Source organism: Leptodactylus fuscus, chromosome 5 (assembly GCF_031893055.1).
Source record: "Leptodactylus fuscus isolate aLepFus1 chromosome 5, aLepFus1.hap2, whole genome shotgun sequence".
NCBI classification, from domain to species: Eukaryota; Metazoa; Chordata; class Amphibia; order Anura; family Leptodactylidae; genus Leptodactylus; species Leptodactylus fuscus.
Window position 1 is genome coordinate 17,005,048 of NC_134269.1, and position 14,727 is coordinate 17,019,774.

Genomic DNA, 14,727 nt, shown 5'->3' on the forward strand with positions numbered 1-14,727 from the left:
GAGGCGCCACTTCTCTATACATCTGACTGAGAAGGAAACTATACATGGTGAGATGAAGAGCGGTGGCAATGATTGTCTTGTCCTTTTCCATTTTTGTCTTATTACTTTGCTTGGACATTCCATAACTGATACTGTTACATGCTACACTTACATAAATGCCCCATTAGACTACTTCTCTGTATACAACACATACTTTACCACCCACGGGGATAGAAAGGAAATTCAACAATCTACAGTGAATCGCAGCATCACTAGGATGGAGAAAATGGCTTCCCCACATACTGTAGGGACTGTTCTGCCTTCCACTGGGTTAACACTACAGTATTTTTAGTCTTTCTGTGTTATCCTTGCATATCTAATCCATGATAATCGCTGGTGTATTGTCTATAATTCACATTAATTATTCTATCCTATTTATATCAGGACCTGCAGCTGCTCGGAGGCGCCGTGCTTCTACACAACTGGTTGGAAAGAGAACTACAAATGGTGAGATGAAGGGCAGTGGACAATGATCCCCCTATTATGTCATTGTTGATGGATCTACATGGGATCTGAAAATTCAGCATAATACAGACTGCCAATAAACCATATCCTTTGACCTTACCCATTTCTACTGAGTAACAGTACCCTCCAATCTATAACATGTAGTGATGAGGACTCGCTGGTTTCCACTACACCATATAATGTCACCCAAGTGACACCACACAGTATTCTGACACCCAGAATATAATGCCACTTTAGTTCCCCTGCCCCGTATGATAACACTACTCATTGAAGAGTTCATAGGACTGTGTCCTCTTATTGACATGTACCTAAGAATACTCAGTTTTACAGGGTGAGCATGGACTCACCATGTGCACCACCTGCATCTGCCCTAGACCAGACACTGCAGATTCAATTGATTATGAATTCTGCCATCTAAACAACAGGCCAGTCTCTCTTCAAGGCAATGCTATCTAATCTTTAGGCTCCAAAACAACCCTCACCCAAGGTTTCTGGAGATGATAGGCAGAAGAGATTCTAAGTAGAGATGAGCGAGTAGTATTCGATCGAGTAGGTATTCGATCAAATATTACAGTATTCGAAATATTCGTACTCGATCGAATACTACTAGCTATTCGCAGTAAATATTCGATTTTGAACCAGCGTTGATTGGCTGAATGCTATACAGTGTACAGCATTCGGCAAATCAATGCTGGTTCTGCAGCAAACTCGTCCTTGCTAAGACAGGAGAGCTGGCAGCTTGCTGTTATGAGGGAGCTGACTTTTTGTCAAAGAAATCCATTGAGCGGCGTTGATTGGCCAGTGTACAGCATTTGGCCAATCAACGCTGGTTTCTGCCGGAGGCTCGTCCATGAGGAGGCTGAGTCTAAGATCGGACCACAGCAGCCTCCATTCTGTTCCGATATTAGACTTCAACGCTGGTCAATACATTCCTAATAGAAAAAGTAAGCTCCCTCGTAACAGTAAGCTGCCAGCTCTCCTGACTAGCAAGGACGAGCCTGCTGCAGAACCAGCGTTGATTTGCTGCAGGCTCGTCTTTGCTAGTCGGGAGAGCTGACAGCTTGCTGTTACGAGGGAGCTTACTTTTTATCAGCGCAACTGCAAGCGCTGTGCAGTTAAAATGCACGGACCCTATAGACTATAATAGGGTCCATGGGCTTTAACTGCACAGCGCTCCTCCTAAACACTCTCCTCCTGCTACTCGTGGACTTGGTGACTCTCCTTTAGTCGAATAGTGGTTTCCCCTGAAACAAGCATTTTTCCAATAGACTATAATGGGATTCGATATTCGATCGAGTAGTTGAAGATTGAGGCTCTGCTCGAAACGAATATTGAATCTCGAATATTTCACTGTTCGCTCATCTCTAATTCTAAGTAATTAGATGGTAGGTGAACATTCTTTAAGGGAATATACAATAGTAACAAGTGACAAATAACAGTAATACAACAATTGTCAGAATAGATCTGTATCATACAATATTTTATGAACAGGTTATTAGTATAGACTATAGAGATTGTAATGAGAAAGTTTCTTTATCACCAGCAACTCGGAGACGGTCAGACAGTGTCGCTGTATACAGCCGTCCATCATCTCTTATCTGCATGAGGCAATACCGAGGGGCAACTATACAGGGGCAACACTGGGGCACCAATACACTTAAAGGGGATTACACAAATACTGTAAGGGTAAATACGAGGGTCGCCCCTTCCCCCTTATACGTCATTCTGACTTAGAGCTGATCATGCAAATCATTTTATACAGGCTGCTCACTTGAGGAACACAATATAATATTATCAACCTTTTCAATGGGATTCTCAGACAACATACGGAGCAACCAGTCTCTGCTGAGCGTCTTCAGGTCAAGACACAATAGTAACCAAATGGGAAGCAAGGAAAGGGTAAAACTGCTTGTAAGACTTCCAGTAAATCAGACCTATAATAACCATAAAGTATAGCTATTTCTAGATGGACTAAAGCATTAGAAAATGGCTAGTTACACATAAGGCATGCTTTCTTCTTCAGGTGCGGATGATGATGCAGCATATCTCCAAGATGCTGATATTGTTTCAAGAATAGACAATCCTGAGTCCTGGCTCTGGACAGTAGAACAAATGACCGAAGCACCAGACAAGAATGGGTAATTCTTATTGTTTGTGGTTGGATATTACTAGTCAAAAGGATTTCCAGCCCACATTAGTTTTTCATACTGAAGACCTTTCCATGGGATAAGTCATCAGTGTGTGATCTGTGGGAGCTGACACCTGGTCCCTGCGCAGATCAGCTATTGCAGCAGCCTCTGAGTGCCGGAAGCTGCTAGTGGGGTGTCACAGGTGCCACATCCACTGTATAGGGGGCTCTGCTTATATTACTGTCCGCTAGCAGCTTCAGCACTTATTGGCTTCTGCAACAACTGGCCTGTGCAGGGTCCGGGTTTCAGACCTCCACAGATCACATTCTGATGACCTATCCGAGCAAGGCAGAATCCAAAAATGTACCCCTTCTCCCAACTATCCTATAAGACATTTTTGACATTGAGAAGTCTCTGCGTATGACATGCTCCATCCCGTTATACTATGTTTGGTTTTGCCAGTCCCTTAAATATGTAACTAACAAGAGCAGATTGGTTCACAAGGAACTGGGTTTCTTATGAATTTTCAAAAGATGTTGAGTTCGTCCGAATCTGAAATTTTTGTGGTTTGTCACCCATGAATCTTTCTTCAGAAGAGGCCGGAATAGTAATAATATAATCAGGGTAGGTGTGAAAAAATAATAAACATTCATACTCACCTTCCATCACCTCTCCTGGTTCCGTCACAGTGTACCGTGTATCAAACCCAAGACCAGACCATCTAAGTTGCTCAGACACCATACCAAACCTCCTAAATGTATCAGTCCCCAGACTAGACCTCTGGATTTATCAGCACATGCAGTATTTAATGTCCTGGACTGGCCACATCATTTGCTATTTGATATTCTGCCTTATTAACAAATACCAGTTGTATCACCCACCTCTTCAACAGTGCCAAGAATATGGCAGCTGTGCTACATTTGTCTGGCATCTTATTTGCCAGCTATTGGGCATGACCCCAAAGTCCATATCATGTCTCTAGATCAGAGGTTCCCAAACTTTTCTTTCTCGTAGACCGCTTTCAAAATTTCACTGGTTTCGGTGGACCGCCTGCTGCTACATTTCTACCATATTCCCAAAACTCGTCAAAAAATGTGAGGATTAAATCTAACAAGGGAAATTTGCGTCGCGGCCGAGACTCCTGGGGGTCCACCTGGACCACTTTGGGAATCACTCCTCTAGATAAACAATAATAATGAAGCAATAGTATAAATTTGAGAACCTCAGAATATTCACCTCTCTAGTGGTCCAGTCCAGTTTTTCTCATTCTCTTCTGCACATTCTATTCTTTTACACCCTGAAGGTATCTGGAAAACGTCCTTGGAGACAAATGCATTGGATTCACCATGCAAACCTCCTACCCCTAGACCAGACACCCGCATGTACCATATTGCCTTGGCTTCTGGTCCACTCTGGGCACCATCTTGGTTCACACTTGCGTTGGGGTTTCCGTTGCTTAGGTCCACTTGGGACCAAAAAAATGGAAAACCCTATCAGTGGTTACCTGCTGAAACCTGCAGACCCCATAGACTATAATGGGGTCCACTGGCTTTCTGCCCAGTTTCTGCCTCAAATCACTCGAGAAAAGTTCTGCTTGCCGGACTTTTTCTCCACCTGTTTTTAACCAGAATGGGGGATGGAGTCCCCAAACACTATTGTGAACCGACCCTTACTGTGCCCTGTCTAGCACTTTGTGCACTGCTATTAGATAGACATAGGACCCTGTTCAATGGCTTCGCAGCGCACTTCCAATTGTAGAGACGGCCTTGATTATATCATTTCTAGATCTTCATTACTGATGCATTTTCCATTTCTTTAGAATTTCAACCAAGGTTCTTGATGTCGCCTTGAAGGATTCTATCACTACTTGGGAGGTCATGGCTGTGAGTCTCTCTCAAAATAAAGGTAGAAACCTGCAAAAAAGTGTTCTTCCAATAATGGGTTATAAGGTCAGGGGTTTGCTACCTGGTGGTCATATTACACAAACAATATTATTGTTGCCAGTTCATTGCCACTGGACGCTTCCTCCAGTATCTCATTGACTAGTCAAGCCTAGTCGGTCCATTGTAGCTTTCTACTCTATCAGTACCTCTCTCTCTGCAGAGCCCATGCCTGTAGATTTACGATGGCTGAAACCAGATTTTGACTGTGTTCCCCCCATTATTACACTGTTGTTTGGTGTTACCTGTTATAATAGTTGTTATGTTGTATTCCAATACTGTAAGTGAGTGACCATGAGACCCTATAGTAGGCATCATAGTATATTCAGTGATACATTTGCTCTTTGATCTGGTCCCACAATGCGTAAGAGATCTAAACTGTCTCCAAAACTTGGCTCCTTAAGGCACAGGCCGCATATTGCCGACTAGCTTTTTTGTTGCAGATTTTGTTGCATTTTTTTAAGTGAAAGCCAGAGGTGGATTGAGCAGAAAGTAGAAGTATAAGAACTTCCTAGATATTTCCCAATCCTTCATGGCTTTGGCTCAGAAAAATGCAACGAAGTATGCAACAAAAAAAGCTGTGTTTCCGCAACGGAGGGTCGTAACCTAGAGGAGTTTTCCCATGTTAGCGGGTAAACCCCTAGGCAATACGCACCATAATAATACAGTGTGGCTGCCTGTGTCTAAAGGCAAACAGCCATACGATTATAGCAGAAGCCTCCCACCCGCTCAGAATCCGAGTGAGTAGCTGCCGGAGCGGGTGTTAGCAGTAAGTTAAAAGTGACAGTGGTATCTAAGAGGTTTCCACTAATATAATGGCCCCATCGCCCCAAGACCCCCCCCCCCCCCACGTCTAATACATCTACTGGATTGATTTATCTGTGCCGAATGCCTTGTCTAGAGGTCGTGACCAAAAACCATGGAATAAACCAATGTGTATGAAATAGACTCAATGTAATGTCATGATACCAACACGGTTTCTGTTCTATATTCAGGCATTCATGTCTCCAAGCCTTATGAGATCCAGGTATTGCAGGATTTCTTCATTGACTTGAGGATGCCATATTCTGTGGTCAGAGATAAGCAGGTGGAAATCCGAGCCGTAATGTACAACTATGGAAGTGACAAGATCAAGGTAAAGGATGACACCCGAGGGATCCAAAACTTTTTTGAACAATTCATGAATCTAACTTGGTTTTACTTTCTAAATTTTCATCATACAAATACAGATCACCTGACAGAGGTCCATTGTCCTTTATGTCTATTCCGAAATTTCTATACGGACTGTATTTGCTTTCTTTATTCCTGCGGTATTGTCATCATACTCCATGTCTTCATTTTAGGTGCGAGCTGAATTAACTCACAATCCAGAATTTTCTAGTCTATCTACGGCAAAGGCAAACTATCGGCAAATTGTAGAGATCAGACCTCAGTCTTCTGTGGTTGTCCCTTTTACTCTTGTCCCATTGAGTCTGGGTGACCATGATGTGGAGGTGAAGGCTGCGGTGTCTGGACAGTCTGTGTCAGATGGTATCAGAAAGAAGCTGAGGGTTGTTGTAAGTAACCATGAAGTATATCTATATACTCTACACTAGCCTCTGCCCGTGACTTTGTCTGCAGGTTGTTGGCATCGATGATCCGCCTATATTCAGCAAATTGCTGCCGTCGAGGGTTTGCCTGCTCCGGCGTTTCGGCAGCTCTTAAGCTGTCCTGCTGCTGAAATCATTCCTCATGCTGTGTCCGTGATTGTTCCGGCATCTCAGCAGCTCGCTGGGACGCCATATAATAAGTGTGTTGTTGGCATTGATGATTCGCCTGCTCCAGCGTTTCAGCAGCTGTCAAGCTGACCTGCCAGTGAACTTGTTCCTCGCACCGTGCCTGTGATTGTTTCAGCATCTCAGCAGCTCGCTGGGACGCCATATAATGAGCGTGTTGTTGGTGTCGTTGATACCCCTCAGCTCCGCTTGAGGAGAGCTCTGTGACTTCTGGTTTCCTTCATAGTTGTCATTGTTTTAGAATTTTGCGAAAAATTAGATTTTCTTTTCTCCAGCATGTTTAAAAGTAGCAAACTGTCAATATGGATTAAAGGTGTTTTCCTATCCAGTGTGTCAGCACTGCCTGGAGCAGATCAGATAATATGCAATTGCATGTACAGAATGGACTGAGGGTTAGCTGAGTGTTTACCCAGAGAGATAACAGACCTGGCTTTATCAGCCTGCTGCCAAGAGCAGTGTAATATAGTATGTGAACATAAATTCATAACAGTTGTGAAGCCATGTCATTCACTAGGATAAAAAGTAGCCGACGTGTTACTCCAGGTTACAAACTATCTATGTGCCAACTTTCATCCAAATCCGTTCTGTCGTTTTTGCGTGAAAGAGTAACAAACACAGAAACATTCACATGTATAATATTAGTGTGATTACAGAAAAATGTGGTTGTATAATATGGTAAAACTACTGATACTAGATGTGCAGTCTTATATAAACTTATTAGACCTATATCCACATAGAATGGTCTTCTATTTCAGATCTATTCTCACTACATACTATATAATGGTGCGGTGCTATCTGTCTTTACGATCACTTTCTATCCTATATGTGTTAATTCTGTATTACATGTAGTGATGTAGCTAAAATCTGTCCCTATACCCCCTTAGCCCCCTCTCTATTATCATCTTGTTGTATTGATTATTCCAAACCAAATGGCAGATCCCTCCATAAAGATGGGACAAGAATAATAGACTCGGCATCTTTGAGGCTTCATTCCAAACTCTACCATTAGATTGTTGTATCTTGGTAGTTACATAGATGTCACTGTATTGCTCACTCACTAAGGGTGCATTCACACTGAGTAAACGCTAGCTTATTCTGAACGTAAAACACGTTCAGAATAAGCGGCGTCTAAAGCAGCTCCATTCATTTCTATGGGAGCGGGGATACGAGCGCTCCCCATAGAAATGAATGGGCTGCTTCTTTCACTCCGTGCAGTCCCATTGAAGTGAATGGGGAGTGCCGGCGTGTACGCTCCGGCGTGAGCAGAGCTTGCCGTATACGCCGGCACTCCCCATTCACTTCAATGGGACTGCACGGAGTGAAAGAAGCAGCCCATTCATTTCTATGGGGAGCGCTCGTATCCCCGCTCCCATAGAAATGAATGGAGCTGCTTTAGACGCCGCTTATTCTGAACGTGTTTTACGTTCAGAATAAGCTAACGTTTACTCAGTGTGAATGCACCCTAAGACACAATGTATTTACCTACTTATATTGTCTTACAGCCAGAAGGAATTCGTATTAACAAAATTGTAAAACAAATGACACTGGATCCACAGGCCAAAGGTAAAGGTAAGTCCATTGTTCTCAGTCCATTGTGGCAAGACGCGGAGGCAACAGCATAGAGATTCATAGATCTGCTTTGGAATTGTATTCACAAGATGGTAGAATATTTCTAACTAAAGGGATTCGCAATTTTGTTTCATTTTGCTATTTTAGGCTAAGGCTGGTCTTACACGACTGTAATGTAAGTCATTTGTGGACACATTGTATTCAATGCAGCCTCTTACACCACTGGATATTTTATCCATGGTGTGGCCGGGCCGCAACCTGGTCCACAATTTATAGGACATGTCCGTAATGGCCGTGAATTGCGGCACTGCACGGACTCGCTCATAGAACTCTATGGGCGAGTGCGGCAGTTTACGGGCTTCTGCGGTGTCTATGTTATTGATCAGCAACTTGCGGACCATAAAATCAATGCGGCAGTGTAAGACCAGCCTTAGACAGAGGTAAAAATGCTGGGGAAGAAAAAGTTTTATATTATTACTTTTCCCACCACTGTGTGAGACTACACATAACCTAATTCACATTGCTGGTTCTGTATAAGGAAATCTTTTTTCTCCATCCTTTCTGCAACATGTAGTCTTTTAGTTACTTTTGAAAAATTCGATGCGTTTAACCCCTTGGTGTTCGGCCGATTACACGCTTTCCTATGCCGGCGAGGTATTCGATCGAATACTATTCGCTCAACACTAGTTGCTACCATATACACATGCTTTAAAGGGATCCTATCATTTAAACAAAATTTTTTCTGCCTATAACGTACGAATAGCCTTAAGAAAGGCTATTCTTCTCCTACCTTTAGATGTCTTCTCCGCGCCGCCATTGCCATAGAAATGCCGGTTTTCGCTGGAACACAAATGAGTTCTCTCACAGCACTGGCGGCGGGCCCCAGCGCTCAAACAGCACTGGGGGGCGTCCCCAATGCTGTAAGACAACTCTCCAGTGCTGCCTCCACCTTCTTCAGGAATAGGTCTTTTTTCTTCCGGGGGTTGGCTTGAAACTTCTAGGCCTCAGGCCTAAGGCAAAGCTGACTGCGCATGCCCGCCGGCCACAAGAAAATGGCTGCTTACACAGTATTGAGTTTAAATGATAGGATCCCTTTAAAGGGGTCGTTTACCATATTGTTTCAGTGTTTAATGGTAGTGCTGAAGTGCTGAAGGGTCTTCAGATCATAGGTCCTCCCACTTATGTCAGCAGTGATGGCCCTTTTGTGCTAGGTGACCACTGCAGCAAATCATAGACCTCAGCAGTGACCTCTTCACAAATGGCATGTGACTGCGGTGAGCTGCTGTTTGTGAAGAGGTCAACATGGCTGACATCAATGTGGAGACCTGTAAACTGAAGACCTGATCTGTCACGGCTTAAAACAAAGTACTGGGGAGACGTAGTAAGGTTTTTTTTTTTATGTTCTCAGTTCCTTCATGAAGACTGATGAACATTAAAAAATATATATCGGACAACCCCTTTTATGATGGGTTAGATTGTTAAGGGTAGAAGATGAATATTTACTAATAATGGGCAATCTTTCTTAGGCCTCTTGCACATGGGGAGGACACTAGATATAATATACGGTCCAAATATCAGCTCGATTACCTAGCCCTAACCCAGTCAGAAGTCTGGGGACTCGCAGAGTCTGGGTCTCATGAATGGGTTGGAGCCTTAAATCCATCAGCTGTACAGACCAGATTTTCTGGGCCATATTGCCCATGTGCCTAAGGCCTTAGAATACTATATCTTGCTGTTCCTTTGTTATACCTGTGAGTTACCAGTTAGGGTATGTCCCTGCACAATTTAAACAGTCAAGTCCATGTTGACGGAGTCACACTGTTTAGGGACAGCTTCTTTTACACCAAATTGTCAATTTATTGTAACATTTTTGGAAAGAATGGCACAATGTAAAGAAAAGATGCACAAATGCTGTTGTATTGTGAGGAAAACAAGTACTTATGTCAGGAGAGTTGGCAGGTCCTCTTTGCATAATGTTTTCAGGACATGATATAGATGTTGCTTTGACCTCCAATAGATGGTGTTCAGGAGGAGGCCGTGTATCCACTGGATGTGAAGGATATCATACCAAGGACAGATTTTGAAATCCTTGTGACTTATGAAGGTATAAAAACATTTACTTACTGCCCTTATCCCCCAGCCATGTCTTCTTTATCCATGGTGTCCATCCCCAATGTCCTGCCAAATAGTATTTGATGAAACTTACAAGTCTCCTATGTTCTCCCAACAACAACTAGTCAAGTAAATACTAAAACATGGACCTATAAGGAGGTGATGTTTCCATTTCTGTGTTGAAACCAGAAATAGATCAACCTGGTGGCCTAAAATGAAGATCTAGTGATCTCCATTCTAAGGTCCACAGGTACATTGTGATCTATTGTTTGGCCACCCCCTTTTAATACCTTGTAGACTCAACATTATCCATATTGCAGACCAAGTGACCAAGTGACTTTCTGGCTTTCCATGTTACCCCTCAGCGCTGTAGTTGGGGTGCCGAGGGGTTGTCATGGCATCAGTAGACCTAAAAATGGCCTCCAGACCCTCATGCATGCATGCCATGTAGAAACAGGACCTCATCAGCATCTAGCAAAATGTAAAATACAATACAGAAGGGTCTCAACTCATCCCATGTTCAAGTTACCTGTGAGACTTGTAAGAAGAATAAAAGTAAAATAAAATGAATAACAAAATGTTATAAAAATAAGTGAATAAGAAATGTTATAAAAAACAATTTCCCATTTTTAATAAATAAAAAAATTGCTGCATGTATACAAGTCCAAACTGTTAACGTTTAATGTTACATACGCTATAGGGTGAGTACTGTGATACTAAAAAAAAATCTTATCTATGCAATAAAAAGTGATCAAAAAGTTGTATGTGCTAGAAAATGATCCAATAAAATCGACAGCTTATGCCGTAAAAAACAAGAGGCCTGTCGGAACACGTTGTTCGATTTGGGTGATTCTAACCTATCTATATGGAGGGCTAGGTTCATATCTTGGGTTCTGGTCACACTAACCTATCTATCTGGAGGGCTAGGGTCATATTTTGGGTTCTGGTGACACTAACCTATCTATCTGGAGGGCTAGGGTCATATCTTGGGTTCTGGTGACACTAAACTATCTATATGGAGGGTTAGGTTCATTTCTTGGGTTCAGGTGACTCTAACCTATCTATCTCTAGGGCTAGGTTCATTTCTTGGGTTCAGGTGACTCTAACCTATCTATCGCTAGGGCTAGGTTCATATCTTGAATTCAGGTGACTCTAACCTATCTATCTGTAGGGCTAGGTTCATATCTTGAATTCAGGTGACTCTAACCTATCTATCTGGAGGGCCAGGTTCATATTTTGGGTTCTGGTGACACTAACCTATCTATCTGGAGGGCCAGGTTCATATTTTGGGTTCTGGTGACACTAACCTATCTATCTGGAGGGTTAGGTTCATATCTTGGGTTCTGGTGACACTAACCTATCTATCTGTAGGGCTAGGTTCATATCTTGGATTCAGGTGACTCTAACCTATCTATCTGTAGGGCTAGGTTCATATCTTGGATTCAGGTGACTCTAACCTATCTATCTGGAGGGCTGGGTTCATATCTTGGGTTCTGGTGACAGACTCCTTTTAATGCAGTGTTCTTAATGGAGTTAAAAGGCAAAAACAGGAGGGTAAACAAAATTAAACTCTTCATGTCTTTCTTCTATGATCTCTAATAACAGTCTTCATTTTGAGATTATTTTACTAACATTACATTGCTCACTTACTATATCCCATGTGTAAAATTATATTTTATAAATCAATTCAGGAAACCCTCGAGTCATCCAAACGGCGGAGGATGTAATCGATGGCGCCAATCTCAGTCCTTTAATTGCTGTTCCACAAGGTAGTGGAGAACAAGCCATGATGACTATGGCCCCCAATGTCATTGCAACCATTTACCTCGATGCCACCGACCAGTGGGGTAGGATTGGTGTGAACCGAAGAACTGAAGCCCTCAATAACATCAAGCAGGGTAAGAAAAGAAGATTTAAAAAAAAAAAATCATATTTGTAAATTAGACGTTTTTTTATTTAAGTTTAAAAAGTTTTGAAAGTTTTTTTCAGTTATTTTTTTCTTCTTGACTCCATAATGAAGCAAAGAAGTCAGAAAGTCATCCATAGACACATGTTTGGCAAACTTCATAAATATTTGCACAATGAACCTTGCAGGGTTTGCCCATCATTAGTGGCTATCTAATACATATGTTAGTAATTACAAGGCTTGTACAAAGTATCTACCATTCAGACTAGTGAACGATTTGATCATGATCTTTACAGGCTACAAACATCAACTTGGCTTCCGCAAACCTGACAGTTCCTATGCGGCTTGGATAAACGGACCGTCCTGCACATGGTGAGTGCCATGTCTATTATAGAGCTGTATGGAGGATACAGATTATCATCTCCCTCTTTGGGTTCTCCTAGTCATCTCCATACATTTACAACTGGTAGGGCATAAACTTTTACGATGTTGCGATGAATCAGGTCAGGATCTCACCAGTGCCAAAACATCTTAATAAAGCGGTTGTGTAGTCCTTGACCTCGTGTCCTGAATTCAGATTACAACAAATTTCTGAATTTTCCATACGATGTATAAGATTATATTGAATTTAACACTGACAGTATTGACATATTTTCTTTCTGACCAGGCTAAATGCTTATATCGCCAAAATCCTTGCACTGGCTCATCCACTGGTGGACATTGAGAGCAATGCTTTGTGCGGTGCAGTCAAGTGGTCGATACTTGAGAGACAGATGTCAGATGGAAGGTTCAGAGAAGACTTCACCATGTATAATGCTGAGATGACGGTGAGTATCAGAAGAGGATTACTCGTATTCTAGCTATTGTTTTATTATATTGGCTAGTTCTATTATATGTTGTCACCAGGGAGGTGTAGAAAGCTCTTCAGATGATGTTGCTCTTACAGCCTTTGTCCTCATTGCTATGCTGGAAAGTGAGAAGATCTGCTCTCCACATGTCCGCGTGAGTCTTATCCTCATCATGTATTAATGAAATAATCCAGTACATGTCGGTACTCATGTAGAATGTTTTCAATATCTTATTACAGAACCTTAAGGTCGGCATTGAGAAGGCGACCAACTTCCTACTAGGCCATTACCCGGGTCTCGTAAAACTGTACACCATTGCTATAACCTCCTACGCTCTTGCTATGGCTGGGGCAATAGACAATCCAGAGAAGTTGCGTTCTGCATCCGCAGGTACTGAGTTGCGCTGAATACTTGGTATAATCCACTACAGTATGATACTTAGCCAAAAGTGTTTACCTAGAAGGGAGATAATAATCTATCAAGCAGGAGGTAGTGGTAAAGTACAGGGACATTAACTTCAAAGAGGTCCCGAATATTCTGTAATAACAGTCGCCAAGATGAAACGCAACAACGTGCAATGTGCTCCTCAGTATATGGAACTTCAAGTATGTTTTGGGCTATGGCAGTGACACAATATGGATGCAGTTTTACCCTGTTTGCAGCTCTTTGACATGTTGAATAAGATCTCCCAGTCTAAGAGGTCTCACAGGTGACTTCTCCAGATGAGGTTGCACAGTATCAATTATCATCCTGAAACTTTTCAACTGAGAAGGGATTTGTCCCGAGATTCCGATACAAGAAGGGATCAATGATCCAGTTGTTTCCAGTTTCCATGTCATCTGAATATCACTTCTTGAGAGTGCCATCTGTCATTGCTTAAATGAATTGGTGACCCAATATGTTTGAGCCATGAAGACGCACTACTCAACACTGGACACCTCCATCCAGATGAGAAGTCCAGTGACTAAGTGAAGATGTGTGGGGTATGCCTACCTTCAAAGCTCCACATACCAAGGAGCACATTATATGTTTTAGTCAGATTGCATCATCGTAGCAGGGGATACACAGAGTCTCTTTTGATTGAATCTCCCTGTATGATGAGTAATTCTCCCTGTATGATGAGTGAATCTCTCTGAATGATGAGTAAATCTCCCTGTATGATGAGTGAATCTCTCTGAATGATGAGTGAATCTCCCTGTATGATGAGTGAATCTCCCTGTATGATGAGTGAATCTTCTTGTATGATGAGTGAATCTTCTTGTATGATGAAGGAATCTCCCTGTATGATGAGTGAATCTCCCTGTATGATGAGTGAATCTTCTTGTATGATGAAGGAATCTCCCTTTATGATGAGTGTAACTCCCTGTATGATGAGTGTAACTCCCTGTATGATGAGTGAATCTCCCTGTATGATCAGTGAATCTCCCTGTATGATCAGTGAATCGTTTTGTATGAGTGAATCTCCTTGTATGATGAGTTATTCTCCCTGTATGATGAGTTAATCTCCCTGTATGATGAGTGAATCTCCCTGTATGATGAGTGAATATCCTTGTATGATGAGTGAATCTCCCTGTATGATGAGTGAATCTTCTTGTATGATGAGTGAATCATCTTGTATGATGAAGGAATCTCCCTGTATGATGAGTGAATCTCCCTGTATGATGAGTGAATCTTCTTGTATGATGAAGGAATCTCCCTTTATGATGAGTGTAACTCCCTGTATGATGAGTGTAACTCCCTGTATGATGAGTGAATCTCCCTGTATGATCAGTGAATCTCCCTGTATGATCAGTGAATCGTTTTGTATGAGTGAATCTCCTTGTATGATGAGTTATTCTCCCTGTATGATGAGTTAATCTCCCTGTATGATGAGTGAATCTCCCTGTATGATGAGTGAATATCCTTGTGTGATGAGTGAATCTCCCTGTATGATGAGTAATTCTC

At 42.2% G+C, this 14,727-nt stretch overlaps 1 protein-coding gene across 1 annotated transcript in view; it reads left to right on the plus strand.

Annotated features, from left to right (window-relative positions):
• The window catches only part of LOC142204436 (A.superbus venom factor 1-like), a 46,358-nt gene that overhangs the window by 25,304 nt on the left and 6,327 nt on the right, over positions 1 to 14,727 (plus strand). The window contains exons 17-28 of the mRNA XM_075275748.1: positions 433 to 486; positions 2,510 to 2,642; positions 4,453 to 4,538; positions 5,569 to 5,708; positions 5,917 to 6,129; positions 7,851 to 7,917; positions 9,935 to 10,021; positions 11,721 to 11,927; positions 12,232 to 12,307; positions 12,603 to 12,762; positions 12,842 to 12,937; positions 13,023 to 13,173. Coding sequence (XP_075131849.1) covers positions 433 to 486; positions 2,510 to 2,642; positions 4,453 to 4,538; positions 5,569 to 5,708; positions 5,917 to 6,129; positions 7,851 to 7,917; positions 9,935 to 10,021; positions 11,721 to 11,927; positions 12,232 to 12,307; positions 12,603 to 12,762; positions 12,842 to 12,937; positions 13,023 to 13,173 — 1,470 coding nt within the window. The remainder of the gene's footprint in view (positions 1 to 432; positions 487 to 2,509; positions 2,643 to 4,452; positions 4,539 to 5,568; positions 5,709 to 5,916; positions 6,130 to 7,850; positions 7,918 to 9,934; positions 10,022 to 11,720; positions 11,928 to 12,231; positions 12,308 to 12,602; positions 12,763 to 12,841; positions 12,938 to 13,022; positions 13,174 to 14,727) is intronic.